The following is an 11815-nucleotide window of genomic DNA, read 5'->3' as shown; positions in this document are numbered from 1 at the left end:
TCCTGCTTTGTCCCGGTCCCATCCGCGCGTGCGCTCCCTGCGATCCCAGTGGCAGCCCGTGATTGGCCGTCGCAATGCAACCAATCGGAAGAGGGCACCTCACGATCTGGCCTCAGAAGAGGAAGCACCGGCCGCGAGGAGCAGGCAGCGTCCGCTGGCGGCACGTCGGAGCAGTGGGGCGGGGATCCCAGAGCCGGGGAGACGGGAGCCGCCGCCATGCGACCCGGGACCGCGCGCCTACTCCTCTTGCTCCTGGCGCTGACGCAGCTGCTGAATGTGGTCTGCGCGCAGGAACCGAGCGCAGGTGAGCCGGGGAGGGCTCAGGTGTGTGTGTGTGTGTGTGTGTGTGTATGTGTGTGTATGTGTGTGGAGCGGGGGGGTCGGTAGAGCCAGGAAGATGCAGGTGAGTGCGGCTTGTCTGGGGCGGGGAGGACGCGGGAAGGGCGCAGGTGAGTGTTAAGTTGAGATGGGAGGATGCAGATAAGCGCATTCTGCACTGGGGCGCTGGGGAGTCTCCAAGTAGGGGGTACGGAACGGGGACTATCTCGTGGGACCCTGGGAGGGCGTGTGGACCCGTTGCCGATGTGGACATTCTGAGCTGTGGTCCCCAGAGTTGGGGTGAGGGTTCTGGGTTGAAGGATAAAGGCACTGTTTGCAACCTTTGGGTCCGGAGGTGCAGTCCTTTTAGCTCCGCTGCCTACAGGACAAAACGCCCACGATGTGGCCGCTGGTCTCCACCCCTGCCGTCCCCTGTGCCTTGAGCATCAGTACCAGGGAACGTACCCCATTGCTGCCTTAGCCACTTTCCTCTCACTTCTTTGTCCTCATCGCAAGCTTTTTTTCTAGTGAGTTTGTGCCAAAATAAATATTTCCCATTTTCCAGGATTTCTCTGCAAGTAAATGTGAACTTTATACTCTTGAAACAGATTGAGTAACTTGCACCAGCTGAGATGTCTGCCCTAAGTGAAACCAGCAAGTGGTGGAAAACACCTCTCTGGGCTGTGTTAACCACAAGTGTTTCAGGACCTTGGACACCTGAGCACAGGACTCCTAGACTACACTACTGAATCAGAAGGTGGTGGGGGCCAGTGAGCTGCATTTTAAGTCATTTGTTCTTGATTTGTTATTGTTAAGTGCTATCTAGTCAGTTCAACTCATAGTAACCCTATATAGGATTTCCGAGGAGACGCTGGTGAGATTGAATTGTCGACCTTGTGGTTCAAACCTACCCAGTGGTCTAGTGCTTATCCTACCAACTGCTCTTTACTACACCAGGAGAGGCTCATTAAGTTTGAGGCCAGGGGTCGCCTTTTGGAACATAGCTAATACTAGTACTCAGAATGAATATTTAATTTTGGTTCAGTGAACCTGCTCTTGAGTCAGTTTCTTAGTGTCCTTATAACACAAATACCACAAATGGGTAACTTCAATGGAAGGTATTATTTTGGGCAGTTCAGGAGACTAGAAGTCCTCCATCAGGGCACTGGTGCCGGGTGGAGGCTCGTTGTCAGTTCTGGGCACAGTCTTCCATGATCTTCACATGGAGTTTGCTTTTTCTTGTCTCTCATCTGAGTTTGTACTACTGTTTCCTGCTAGGACACACCCTGTTCTGTTGGCCTCATTAACATAACAAAGACACCCTGTTTCCCTCTGAGTGTCCCATCATCCCACTGCCTAGGAGTTGATTCCAATTCCTAGTAACTCTACATTACAGACTAGAACTGTCCCATAGGAATGCTAAGATTGTAAATCTTTACTGAAGCCAAAGCTTCAGCCTTCTCTAACAGTGGCTGGTGGGTTTGAACTGCCAACCTTTCTGCATCTGAGCGCTTAACCTCTGTGTCACCAGGGCTCCTTAAGGAGCTTTAACCTTTTCATGTCGCCGAGTCGATTCCGGCTCATAACAACCTTATAGAGCAGGGTAGAACTGCCCCATAGGGTTTCCAAGGCTATAGATCTTTACTTATCTTTCTCCCCCAGAGCTGTGTGTGGATTGGAAGCACTGACTTTCAGTTAGCAGTTCAATACTTAGTTCATTGCACCTCTCACCCACTACCATCAAGTTGGTTCCGACTCCTAGTGACCCACTGTTGGGTTTTCCTAGACTGTGAGTCTCTATGGAAGCAGACGGCTTCATCTTTTTCCCAAAGAGAAGCTGGTGAATATGAACCATCAATCTTTCATATAACAGCCCAATACTTAATCCACTGCACCACCCAGTGCCTTAATTCAGGTGTAGGAGTTAGGTTTCCTGCATGTATTGTGGAGATTGCAGTCCAGAGCACTGCTTTTGGAGGACTCTTGAGGTGGAGGGGAGCAGTGATTCCAGGTGCATCTCAGGGCTGGTAGGACCTGCAGGTGTGCCCTTGCCTTGCAGGTCCTGCTGTGGGTCAGGGATCTCTGACACAGGAAAGACAGGCCAGGGTGAGGCTTCTACCTGTACATTAACTCCTCGTCTCTGAAAGCATCTGGCCTTTTGATTTCTGTAAATCAACAAGACAGACTTATTTTGGGGCTTCCCTGCCCAGATGTTATAAACTTTTCCTTGTTTTTTTCTATCTCACATTTTATAGTGTCTGAGCACCTAAAGGCCCCGCAAGTTACTAAGGAGTTCTGATAGCGTAGTGGTTATGAGTTGGGCTGCTAACTGCAAGGTCAGCAGTTCGAAACTACCAGTGGTTCCCCAGGAGAAAGATGAGGCTTTCTGCTTCTGTAAAGATTTATAGCCTTGGAGACCCTATGCAGGGTCACTATGGGTCAGAAACAACTCTACAGCACACAACCACAAGTGTTGCTCAAGTTTCTCCACCTTCTCCATCACCTTCTCCATCACTTTTCCCTCCTCCATCTCCTTCATCACCACCTCCTCCGTCTGCCCCACCTGTTCCATCCCTTCTCCACTACTGTTGAAGGCGGGGGGGTCTCCAAGCCCTTGCCTCACTCTCAGCCACAGATGCTGAGCAGGATCGGCTCCTCTCCAGGACGAGTAACCCTTGGCCTTGGAGCTTTGTGATTCAGGGCCTGTCAGATGGTCAAGCTTTGTGGCCGCTAGTGAGAAGATGCTGAATTAGAGCTGCAATCTCATGATGCCATGTGTCTTCTTGTTGGGAAAATTCCAAGTGTGCCTTGGTGCTGATGTGTAGCAGTCATTTGTGTTATGGGGGGAAGTGTTACAGAGAAGAGACCCTCAAGTCCTCGTGGAGTGGGTCCTACCTGCCCCCCTGAAGAAACATCAAACCCACAGATTGCTTTTCACATGAAATTTGTCCCCACTCAGAACTGGGGTACATACCCCTCCTCCAACATGCAAAGTTGGAGCGAGCTGTTTCCATTGAAGGGGCAGGTGAGCCTTTCATCAGCCAGGGAATTCTAGCGATTCAGGAGATAGGTGTGGGGAGGCTGCAGGACAAGGTGACGTGGGACACTACGAGAAGGGCGGCTGGTGTAGACTCTGAACCCTTGACCCAAGGTGCTCAGGCCTCAGTGTCTAGCCTGACTCATTGGTACCCAGTGAGAAGGGTTGCTGGGCCAAGGGTCCCAGGACGCATAGATTTCCAGACTCGCCTCCAGGAGGATTGTTGGTTGTCTGACATGCTGTTTGCTCTCAGAGTCGTTTGGCTTAGAGGATGCCATCGAGGGAGAGGACACAGAGGATGAGGAGGATGAGGAAGACACCTCGGAAGTAAAGGAGGAGAATGGTGTCGTGCTCCTGAGCGACTCAAACTTCGACAGCTTTGTGGCCGACAAGGACACGGTGCTGCTGGAGTTCTACGCGCCCTGGTGAGGGTCACACATCCAGCTCTGGGTGGGCAGGGTCTAGCTAAGGCTTCAAAGTGGGTTGGCAGGAGGGTACAGGACTAGCAGCCTCGTACCCCCCGATGTACCGTCCTCGTGGACAAGATGCCCTGTCCCCATGTCTGAGGACCTAGGCCCAGGCTCAGTAGGCACTGACAGCTGTGAGGGTCACACCAACAGACAGCAGTGATGGGGCACCCCAAGTGTGTACATAGTCTCAGGGAAACACTGCGCACCCACTTTCTGTCCATCTTGGACCTGTCCTGCAGCCCCTTCCCCACCTGCATCCCCCACCCCCACTAGCTGTGGTTCAATCATCTTTTCCTTCCGCTGCCCCGTGCCACCGTGGGACCATTCGTTAGGGTGTGTGGTGCCAGCTGCCCCGGAACAGTATCTGTCAGGCCTCGGGCTCGGCACCCTCATGCCAGCTCACTGAAGCGGTCCCACTGTCCCTTCTAGCTGGGTCAGCAGGTCTCAGGACCTGTGACACTTTGCATATCTAGGCCCCAGGGAGCTCTGTTGCTAACTTTGCCTCCTCAGTGTTTGCAACTTGGAGATTTTTAGTGTGTCTTTCCATTCAGTCTCTGTGGCCGCCTTTGGTGCTGCCCCCTCGTGGGCACATGGTCTCCGAAGTGTCCTGTGCATAGTCCTGACGTCACCAACCCCAGAGTCGTCCTAGGACATCTTTAATGTAGTGTTTGGTACTGTTGGCAGTGTTTGCCACAGCTGACCTAGCGTCGAGCCTCGCTCTGTTCTCTCTTCCCAGCTCACGTGTTTCTGGCCCTGAAGCCCCTATGTTTGTGAGCACTGTAGGATAAGCACCGGACTACAGCTGGGTTTTTACTCTGATCTGCCTTTTCTCTGCTAACCCTAACTCTAGGTGTGGACACTGTAAACAGTTTGCTCCGGAATATGAAAAAATTGCCGAGACGCTGAGAGGCGATGATCCCCCCATCCCTGTGGCTAAGATTGACGCCACGGCTGCCGTAACGCTAGCTGGCAGGTTTGACGTGAGCGGCTACCCCACCATCAAGATCCTCAAGAAGGGGCAGGCCGTCGACTATGAGGGCACCAGGACCCAGGCAGGTGAGCAGGCACCAGCGGGGTGATGGGGCTGTCAGGGCTCCCGGAGAAACAGAACCAGTAATGTAGAGGGAGAGGTTGGTGCACAGGATTGTGGCTAGGCAAGTCCCAGCTCCATAGGGCTGGCAGCAGGCTGGAAACTCCAGCGGGATTTCTGTGTTAGTGAAGGCTGAGTGCTGCTGCCTGGGAGATCTGTTACTGTTCTTACACCTTTCCCCTGATTGAACAAGGCCCATCCACGTTAGCAGGGGTGATTGGCTTTCCTCAAAGTCAGCACCTTCCCAGAACACCCAGACCTGTGCTTGACCAAACAACTGGGCGCCCATATCCCAGTCACATGGGCACAGAGCCTACCACACACAAGAAGAAAAGCTGTGAGACCCGGGAGGCTTCCTCAGGCACCAGCAGGATGTTTGGGGGGCTGAGGCCCGCATTCCCTTCAGGTGGGACGTGGGACAAGGAGAAGGCAGGGGTGGTGGTGTGATGGCAGACACTGCTTCTGATGTTCTCAGACGCTCCTGAGAGGGGGCCCTGTCTGTCCTCTTCCCTGAGTCTAGCTGCTCCGGCTCCCCTGTGATGTGTCCTCATCTGTATACTCACGTGTGTGCTTAGGGGCCAGCAGGCGCCAGGCCGGCCCACCTTCAGGAAGGGCCTGTAGCCTGTGGGGAGGGGCTGCAGGTAGGCCTCTGGCCCCTCGTGGAGTCTCCCTGCCCCCACCCCCACTCCCAGCTGGCCTCGGGCTGTGATCATGCGCACCCATTTCTTCCAGAAATTGTTGCCAAGGTTAGAGAGGTGGCCCAGCCCACATGGACGCCCCCACCTGAGGCCACACTGGTGCTGACTGCAGAGAACTTTGACTCAGTTGTGGGCGAGGCGGACATCATCCTGGTAGAGTTCTACGCCCCATGGTAAGGGAGGGTGCTGGGGGGAGCGGGGGCACCCACAGGAAACAAAGCTGTCTCATTGCTGCAGCCACTTGGAGCATAGTGTGAGTGTGGGCTGGGAGGGGGACCCCCCCGCCCCCCAGAGAAGCTGTGCCCCTTGAGGGAGAGTAAGGAGGGTGATGTGCTCACTGTGTAACCACACGCGCGCACACACCCCACCACCCCCCGCCCGCCAATGCTGGTCTCCCTGGGACAGGACAGGGCAGCGGGGCCCCTGTGGTCCAGCCCCTCGCCCCGCCTAAGGCATAGTTTTGCTCATGGTTGGCCCTGTCTGGGCTCCTCCCCCCAGCTTCCCCCCTCACCCTGTGTGAACTGGTGGTCCCTTTCTGCCTCTGCTCGAGTCCTGCCCAAGGCCAGCATCCTGAGTCGGGGCCTCCTCTCAGAAGATCTTTTTCCTCATCCTGGTGGTGACTTGTGTCCCTGTGATTTTTTTTGGCTGTGTGCCTCCTCCTGGAATGTGTGGCTAGCAGGACAAAGCCATAGTTCTGGGGGCATCGAGGATGGGGTTTGTTACCTGTGGTCGAGTCCCATTCCCCAGCAGACCCCACAGACTGGCTCTCCCTCCACTCAGGTGTGGTCACTGCAAGAAACTGGCCCCTGAGTATGAGAAGGCGGCCAAGGAGCTCAGCCGGCGCTCACCCCCGATTCCCCTGGCCAAAGTCGATGCCACAGCAGAGACGGACCTGGCCCAACGGTTCGGTGTCTCCGGCTACCCCACGCTGAAGATCTTCCGCCGAGGGAAGCCCTTTGACTACAATGGCCCAAGGGAAAAATATGGTAGGGACCTCAGGACAGCGGTGGGTGGCTGTGGGCAGGCTGTTGGCTCATGCCCACACTCGCCGTCCCTCCCCCAGGCATAGTGGACTACATGGTGGGCAGGCTGTCGGCTCATGCCCACACTCACCGTCCCTCCCCCAGGCATAGTGGACTACATGGTGGAGCAGGCAGGCCCTCCCTCTAAGGCAGTTGTGGGGCTGAAGCAGGTGCAGGAGTTCCTGAAGGATGGAGATGATGTCATCATCATAGGAGTCTTCCAGGGGGAGAATGACCCAGCCTACCAGCAGTACCAGGAAGCTGGTGAGTCTGGGGCCCAGGAGGCGGTCTGTGGTCGGGGGCTGGGGTGAGCTCCTCAATGAGCCGGGCAGTGTTTGGGGCCCTGGGATGGGTGCTTTGTTTCGTCCTCCAGTACCCACGTGGACGTCAGGTCTCCCCACCTGCACGCAGGTCCACATGGCTCTGAGTGTCTGGTGGGGTCCAGGTGACAGGCCATCATTCAATCCCTCCTTCAGCCAACAGCCTTCGGGAGGATTACCGATTCCACCACACCTTCAGCACTGAGGTCGCCAAGTTCTTGAAGGTTGCCTCGGGGACACTGCTGGTGATGCAGCCCGAGAGGTTCCAGTCCCGCTTTGAACCCAAGAGCCATGCGATAGCCATTGAGGTCAGTGCTGTCCAGGGCAAGTTCCAGGGTCTACTACTTCTGCATCGTGCCCGTCCCCCAGACATTGTCAGAATCTGGAGGGTGTTGTTTGATGTGTCTGTGCACCTCACTCCCTACCCCCCGCCATCTCCAAGGGGATTCCTACCCACCTCCACCCCGGTTAGGGTGACCAAGGACTGCCACAGCTGAAATACCCCTTTGTGTTACGTTGTAAGTGCCATCGGTTCTGACTCATGGTGACACCCTGTATAGTGTTTCCTGAGAGCAGCTGGCGGGTTTGAACCTCCGACCTTACCGTCCAGTGCTGACCTTGCAGCCACCCTAGGACTTTAGGGATGGACATTTATCATCCTGCAGTTCTGGACCTAGAAGGGTCAGGTCAGGTCATTAGCTTTAGGGCAAGGTCCTGGCGACTGTTCCTGTGTGTGTCTTGTCTCGATCTCTCTGTATGTATGTGTGTTTGTGTGTGTTCCCTTCTTTTTATAAGTGCAGGAGTTAGGTTTGGGATCCGCCCTCATGTGTGACCTTATTAGCATAAAAGGGAGACCCTGTTTCCAGACAGGGTCACAGGGCTAGGGGTTCACACTGCGCTGTGGAGACGTCTCAGGTCGGAGACCACCTGACGTGTGATTACCTCTGGTCATTTCAGGGTGTGGGACTGAGTTGGGGTCCCACACAGGGTGGCAGCAGGAGGGGCCCTGGGGTCTGCCTCTACCTCCAAAGCCTGCTGACTCTCCCTACTGGCTGTGCTTGACAGGCCCCCCTATGTTCCCGCCTCACCCCCCCTCTCCTCATCCCAGGGCTCCACAGAGGCCTCTGCCATCAGGGATCACGTGGTACAGCACACCCTGCCGCTGGTCGGCCACCGCAGGGCTGCCACCGAGGCCAAGCGCTACACCCGGCGCCCCCTGGTGGTGGTTTACTTCAGCGTGGACTTCAGTTTTGACTACAGAGCTTGTGAGTGGGGCAGGGACGTGGGTAGAAGGGATGTTAGAGACGGGTCCTGGCAACTGGACGACTGCCACTCACGAACACTCTGTCCCCCCAGCCACACAGTTCTGGAGGAACAAAGTCCTGGAGGTAGCCAAGGATTTCCCTGAGTACACATTCGCCATCGCTGACGAGGAGGACTATGCCTCAGAGGTGAAGGATCTGGGGCTGGGCGAGAGCGGGGAGGATGTCAACGCGGCTGTGCTGGACGAGGGCGGGCGGAAGTTTGCCATGGAGCCCACGGACTTTGATGTCGATGCCCTGCGTGAATTTGTGATGGCCTTCAAGAAGGGTGAGCGCACAGGCCCCCGTGGGTCCCAGTCATGTCCTTACTGCACTGCGGGGACCTGCCTCCCCACATCACCCTCCTGGGATGGCCCCAGACTAGTGGCTCTGAGACGGCTCAATAGTCTTCTGTGATGTGTGGGAACCTCATCTAGCTCAGAACGTCCTCGGGTCACCACACCGGCCTCCACGTCCACCTGGGAGCTGTGGGGCGTCGGAAGGCAGCTGTGTAGGGTTCCCATGAGTCTGTGGCACTGGCGTGACTTGAGACCTGATGGAGCCTCGTCCAGGCTCTCAGCTTCAGCAACCCTTTTCTGTCCCTTTCTTTTCCGTTTTTCACAATAAGGAAGATGGCCCTTCCCCCCTGTGTGATATTGACCGACCCTCTGCCTTTCCTGACAGGAAAACTGAAGCCAGTCATTAAGTCACAACCAGTGCCCAAGAACAACAAGGGGCCAGTCAAGGTTGTGGTGGGGAAGACCTTCAAGGACATTGTGCTGGACCCCAGCCAGGACGTACTCATTGAGTTCTACGCCCCGTGGTGTGGGCACTGCAAACAGCTGGAACCCGTGTACGCTGCGCTGGGCAAGAAGTACCGCAGTCACAAGGGCCTGGTCATCGCCAAGATGGATGCCACAGCCAACGAGGCCACCAGTGACCGCTACAAAGTCGACGGCTTTCCCACCATCTACTTTGCACCCAGAGGGGACAAGCAGAACCCCATCAAGTTCGAAGGTGCCAACAGGGACCTGGAGCACCTGAGCCAGTTCATCGACGAGCATGCCAGGTGGCCGGGCCAGGCCAAGGAGGAGCTCTGAGCCCAGCAACTTGGGGGTGGGCTTTCTCCTCCGCCATTGCACCTCCGCTCTGAACACTGACAAGATGTGAACGGTTAGGGCGCTTAGTCAAGACTTTTATGAAGAATGTATCTATTTTTATCTTTATCGGGGCTTGATTTTTTTTTTTTTTTTTTTTACCTTCCATTTTTTTCAGTGTTTTTCCTCAAAGCAGTTAAGCTGAATCTCGTGTGCGAATGGTGGTTTTGTTTTTGTGGGTTCTTTTTTTTTATTTAAAATTTGGAAAACAAAAAACTTTTGCCAAAATGTTGGTTTTGCATTTTTGATTTATCATGTCTGAGGTGTGACTGTTGGTGTGTGTTTCCCCATCGAAGGAGGTGTGACTTGATGTGAGAGTGTTTTCCCTGTCAGAGCAGACGTGATTGTCAGTGAGTGCATGTTTCCTCCTGCCTGAGGAGACATGACCATGGTTTGTGTGCTTCCTGTCTGGGAAGGTGTGACCTGGTGTGGGAGTGTTTCCCATCTGAGGAGACATGACTGTCGGGTGTGATGGTGTGTGTTTCCTGTCAGGAACATGACAGGGGGTGGTGTGTGTTTCCCATCTGAGGAGGTGTGACTCAGTGTGTGTGTTTCTCCCACACATCCTGGCAGCCCGCTCAGAACCTCCATGGTTGTGGTAGCAGTGACCTGGGCACGGGGAATGGAGTCCTGCTATGGTGCCGTAGGATAAGCACCTGACCTCAAGGTCCTTTTTGAACCCCAAGATCTGTGGTTCAAACCTCACCAGCAGCTCGTCAAAAACCCTATACAGGGTTGCTCTAGTCTAAACTGATTCCATGGCACTTGACAACAACATGTGTATGTGTGTGTCACCCCGCTGGTGAGCCCCCTCTGGGAAGACTGGGGGCAGGGGCTGGCCCAGGAAGCCTAAAGGTGGTGAGTGTCCTGAATTGAGGATTTGGTCCTTTGCCGGGGCCCTATCACAGCCGACACTACATTGCATCTAACTGAGCTCCTTGGGTGGTGCAAAGGATTAATTACTCAAATGCTGGAGGTTCAAGTCCATCAGAGGCACCCTGGAAGAAAGGTCTGGAAGTACCTACTTCTAAATCGTAGGAATTGAACCTTTGTGGTACACAGTCAGCCCAGACACTGGCCTTTAGTCTCTTGGTGGTCTTCACATGGCATCTGTCTTTGCTTGTCTACACTGCTCCTTATAACCTGGCAGTGACTGGACTTGGAGCCTACCCAACACTGACATGACCTTGTGAACAGACAACATGCTATTTCCAGATGGAATTACATCCACAAGTCCAGGGGTTAGGAGCCTAACACTCCCTAACACAGCCCCTAACCATTTCATCTGGTCTGCATGGTCACTGGCTAAAGGTGCCACACAGACACCATGGTGAAGCAGTGGGGAGGTGGGTAGGGGGCCTCCCACCATGAAGCCACTTTCTGATGAACAGTGGAGGTGGAGGATAGGACACTAGCCTCCTGCTGCCCTCACAGAGCAGCCCCACAGAGAGGCAGGAATCAGATGCTGAGATGGGGGCTGAGGAGTGGGCACAGTTGGGAGAAGCCTCAGACCATACGTTGGTTCTGCCTTGTGCTCAGCTCAGGTGGGATGGAGAGCTGATGGACCACCTAGAATTAGGAGATCTCCCACTCTGCCTACCCCACAGAGGACCCTGTTCACCCCTAGCTGTGTCCGCTCACCTGGACTGCGCTGGTCATTCCAGGTGATGTCAGGTCACCCAGGCTGTAGCTAGCTGGTCTGCCTGGGTTGTGTCTGGTTGTTCTGGGCTCATCAGGTTGGGAAGCAGGGTGGGTCCCGGTTTCCCCAGAGCCCCACGCTCTCAGCAGCACGTCCCCACTGCAGCTCTGGGACCATGTCAGAGCACCAGACTCCCTTACTGAGTGGGGGCAGGCCACAGACCCTCCTTCGCCCAAAGCCCACTGCCAAGCCCTTCCCCCCATGGTCACAGTGCTCTTGGCCAGGTGCCCCCTCACGCTTCCACTTAAATACATATCAGAGACAGAGAAGGTTGGCCAGCCCTTGCAAGGGTTTCCAGAACCTTCCCCAGTGAAACAGATTGAGGCCTGGGCTGGTGTCCCCAAGCTCTAGGAGATCTACCTCTGACCCTGGATACTCCGCTTTCCAAGACAGAGATGAGGACCAGGAGGAGCACCCCCATAGTACTAGGGAAGAAAGATCCACCAGTTAGAGGTGGCCCAGTGGAGGGGTCCAGAAGTTCCCAAATCCAGGAGGGGTGTGTGCGCAAACTAAATTTGTCTTTGTGGGGAGGAGGTCCCAGGCTCAAACTGGCATGATATCTGGGGAAGCCCCCACCCCATGGTAGGATGGTTATTCCTGGTTTTAACAAACAGAAATGTTTCTGTCTCTCACAATCTAGGAGGCTAGAAGTCTGAATCCTGACCACTGGCTCTGGGAAAAGGTCCTTGTCACCTGTCCGCAT

At 55.0% G+C, this 11815-nt stretch overlaps 1 protein-coding gene across 1 annotated transcript; it reads left to right on the top strand.

The window, feature by feature from the left end:
• The first annotated feature begins 216 nt into the window (after positions 1-216).
• PDIA4 (protein disulfide isomerase family A, member 4) lies at positions 217-9356 on the top strand. Its single transcript, XM_006861290.1, has 10 exons — positions 217-304; positions 3609-3780; positions 4676-4881; positions 5648-5786; positions 6394-6599; positions 6741-6899; positions 7112-7263; positions 8064-8220; positions 8312-8545; positions 8941-9356. The coding sequence occupies exons 1-10, from the start codon at positions 217-219 to the stop codon at positions 9354-9356; spliced, it is 1929 nt and encodes a 642-aa protein (XP_006861352.1).
• Positions 9357-11815: the final 2459 nt, after the last annotated feature.

The sequence above is a fragment of the Chrysochloris asiatica genome, unplaced genomic scaffold, assembly GCF_000296735.1.
Source record: "Chrysochloris asiatica unplaced genomic scaffold, ChrAsi1.0 scaffold00041, whole genome shotgun sequence".
Classification (NCBI taxonomy): Eukaryota; Metazoa; Chordata; class Mammalia; order Afrosoricida; family Chrysochloridae; genus Chrysochloris; species Chrysochloris asiatica.
This window is presented reverse-complemented; position numbering and strand designations above follow the sequence as displayed.

Coding starts and splice junctions, on each gene's coding strand:
- PDIA4 (XM_006861290.1), top strand. CDS start 217: ATGCGACCCGGGACCGCGCGCCTACTCCTCTTGCTCCTGGCGCTGACG. Junction 8,221..8,311: donor CAGTTTTGACTACAGAGCTT/GTGAGTGGGGCA, acceptor CTGTCCCCCCAG/CCACACAGTTCTGGAGGAAC. Junction 8,546..8,940: donor TGTGATGGCCTTCAAGAAGG/GTGAGCGCACAG, acceptor CTTTCCTGACAG/GAAAACTGAAGCCAGTCATT.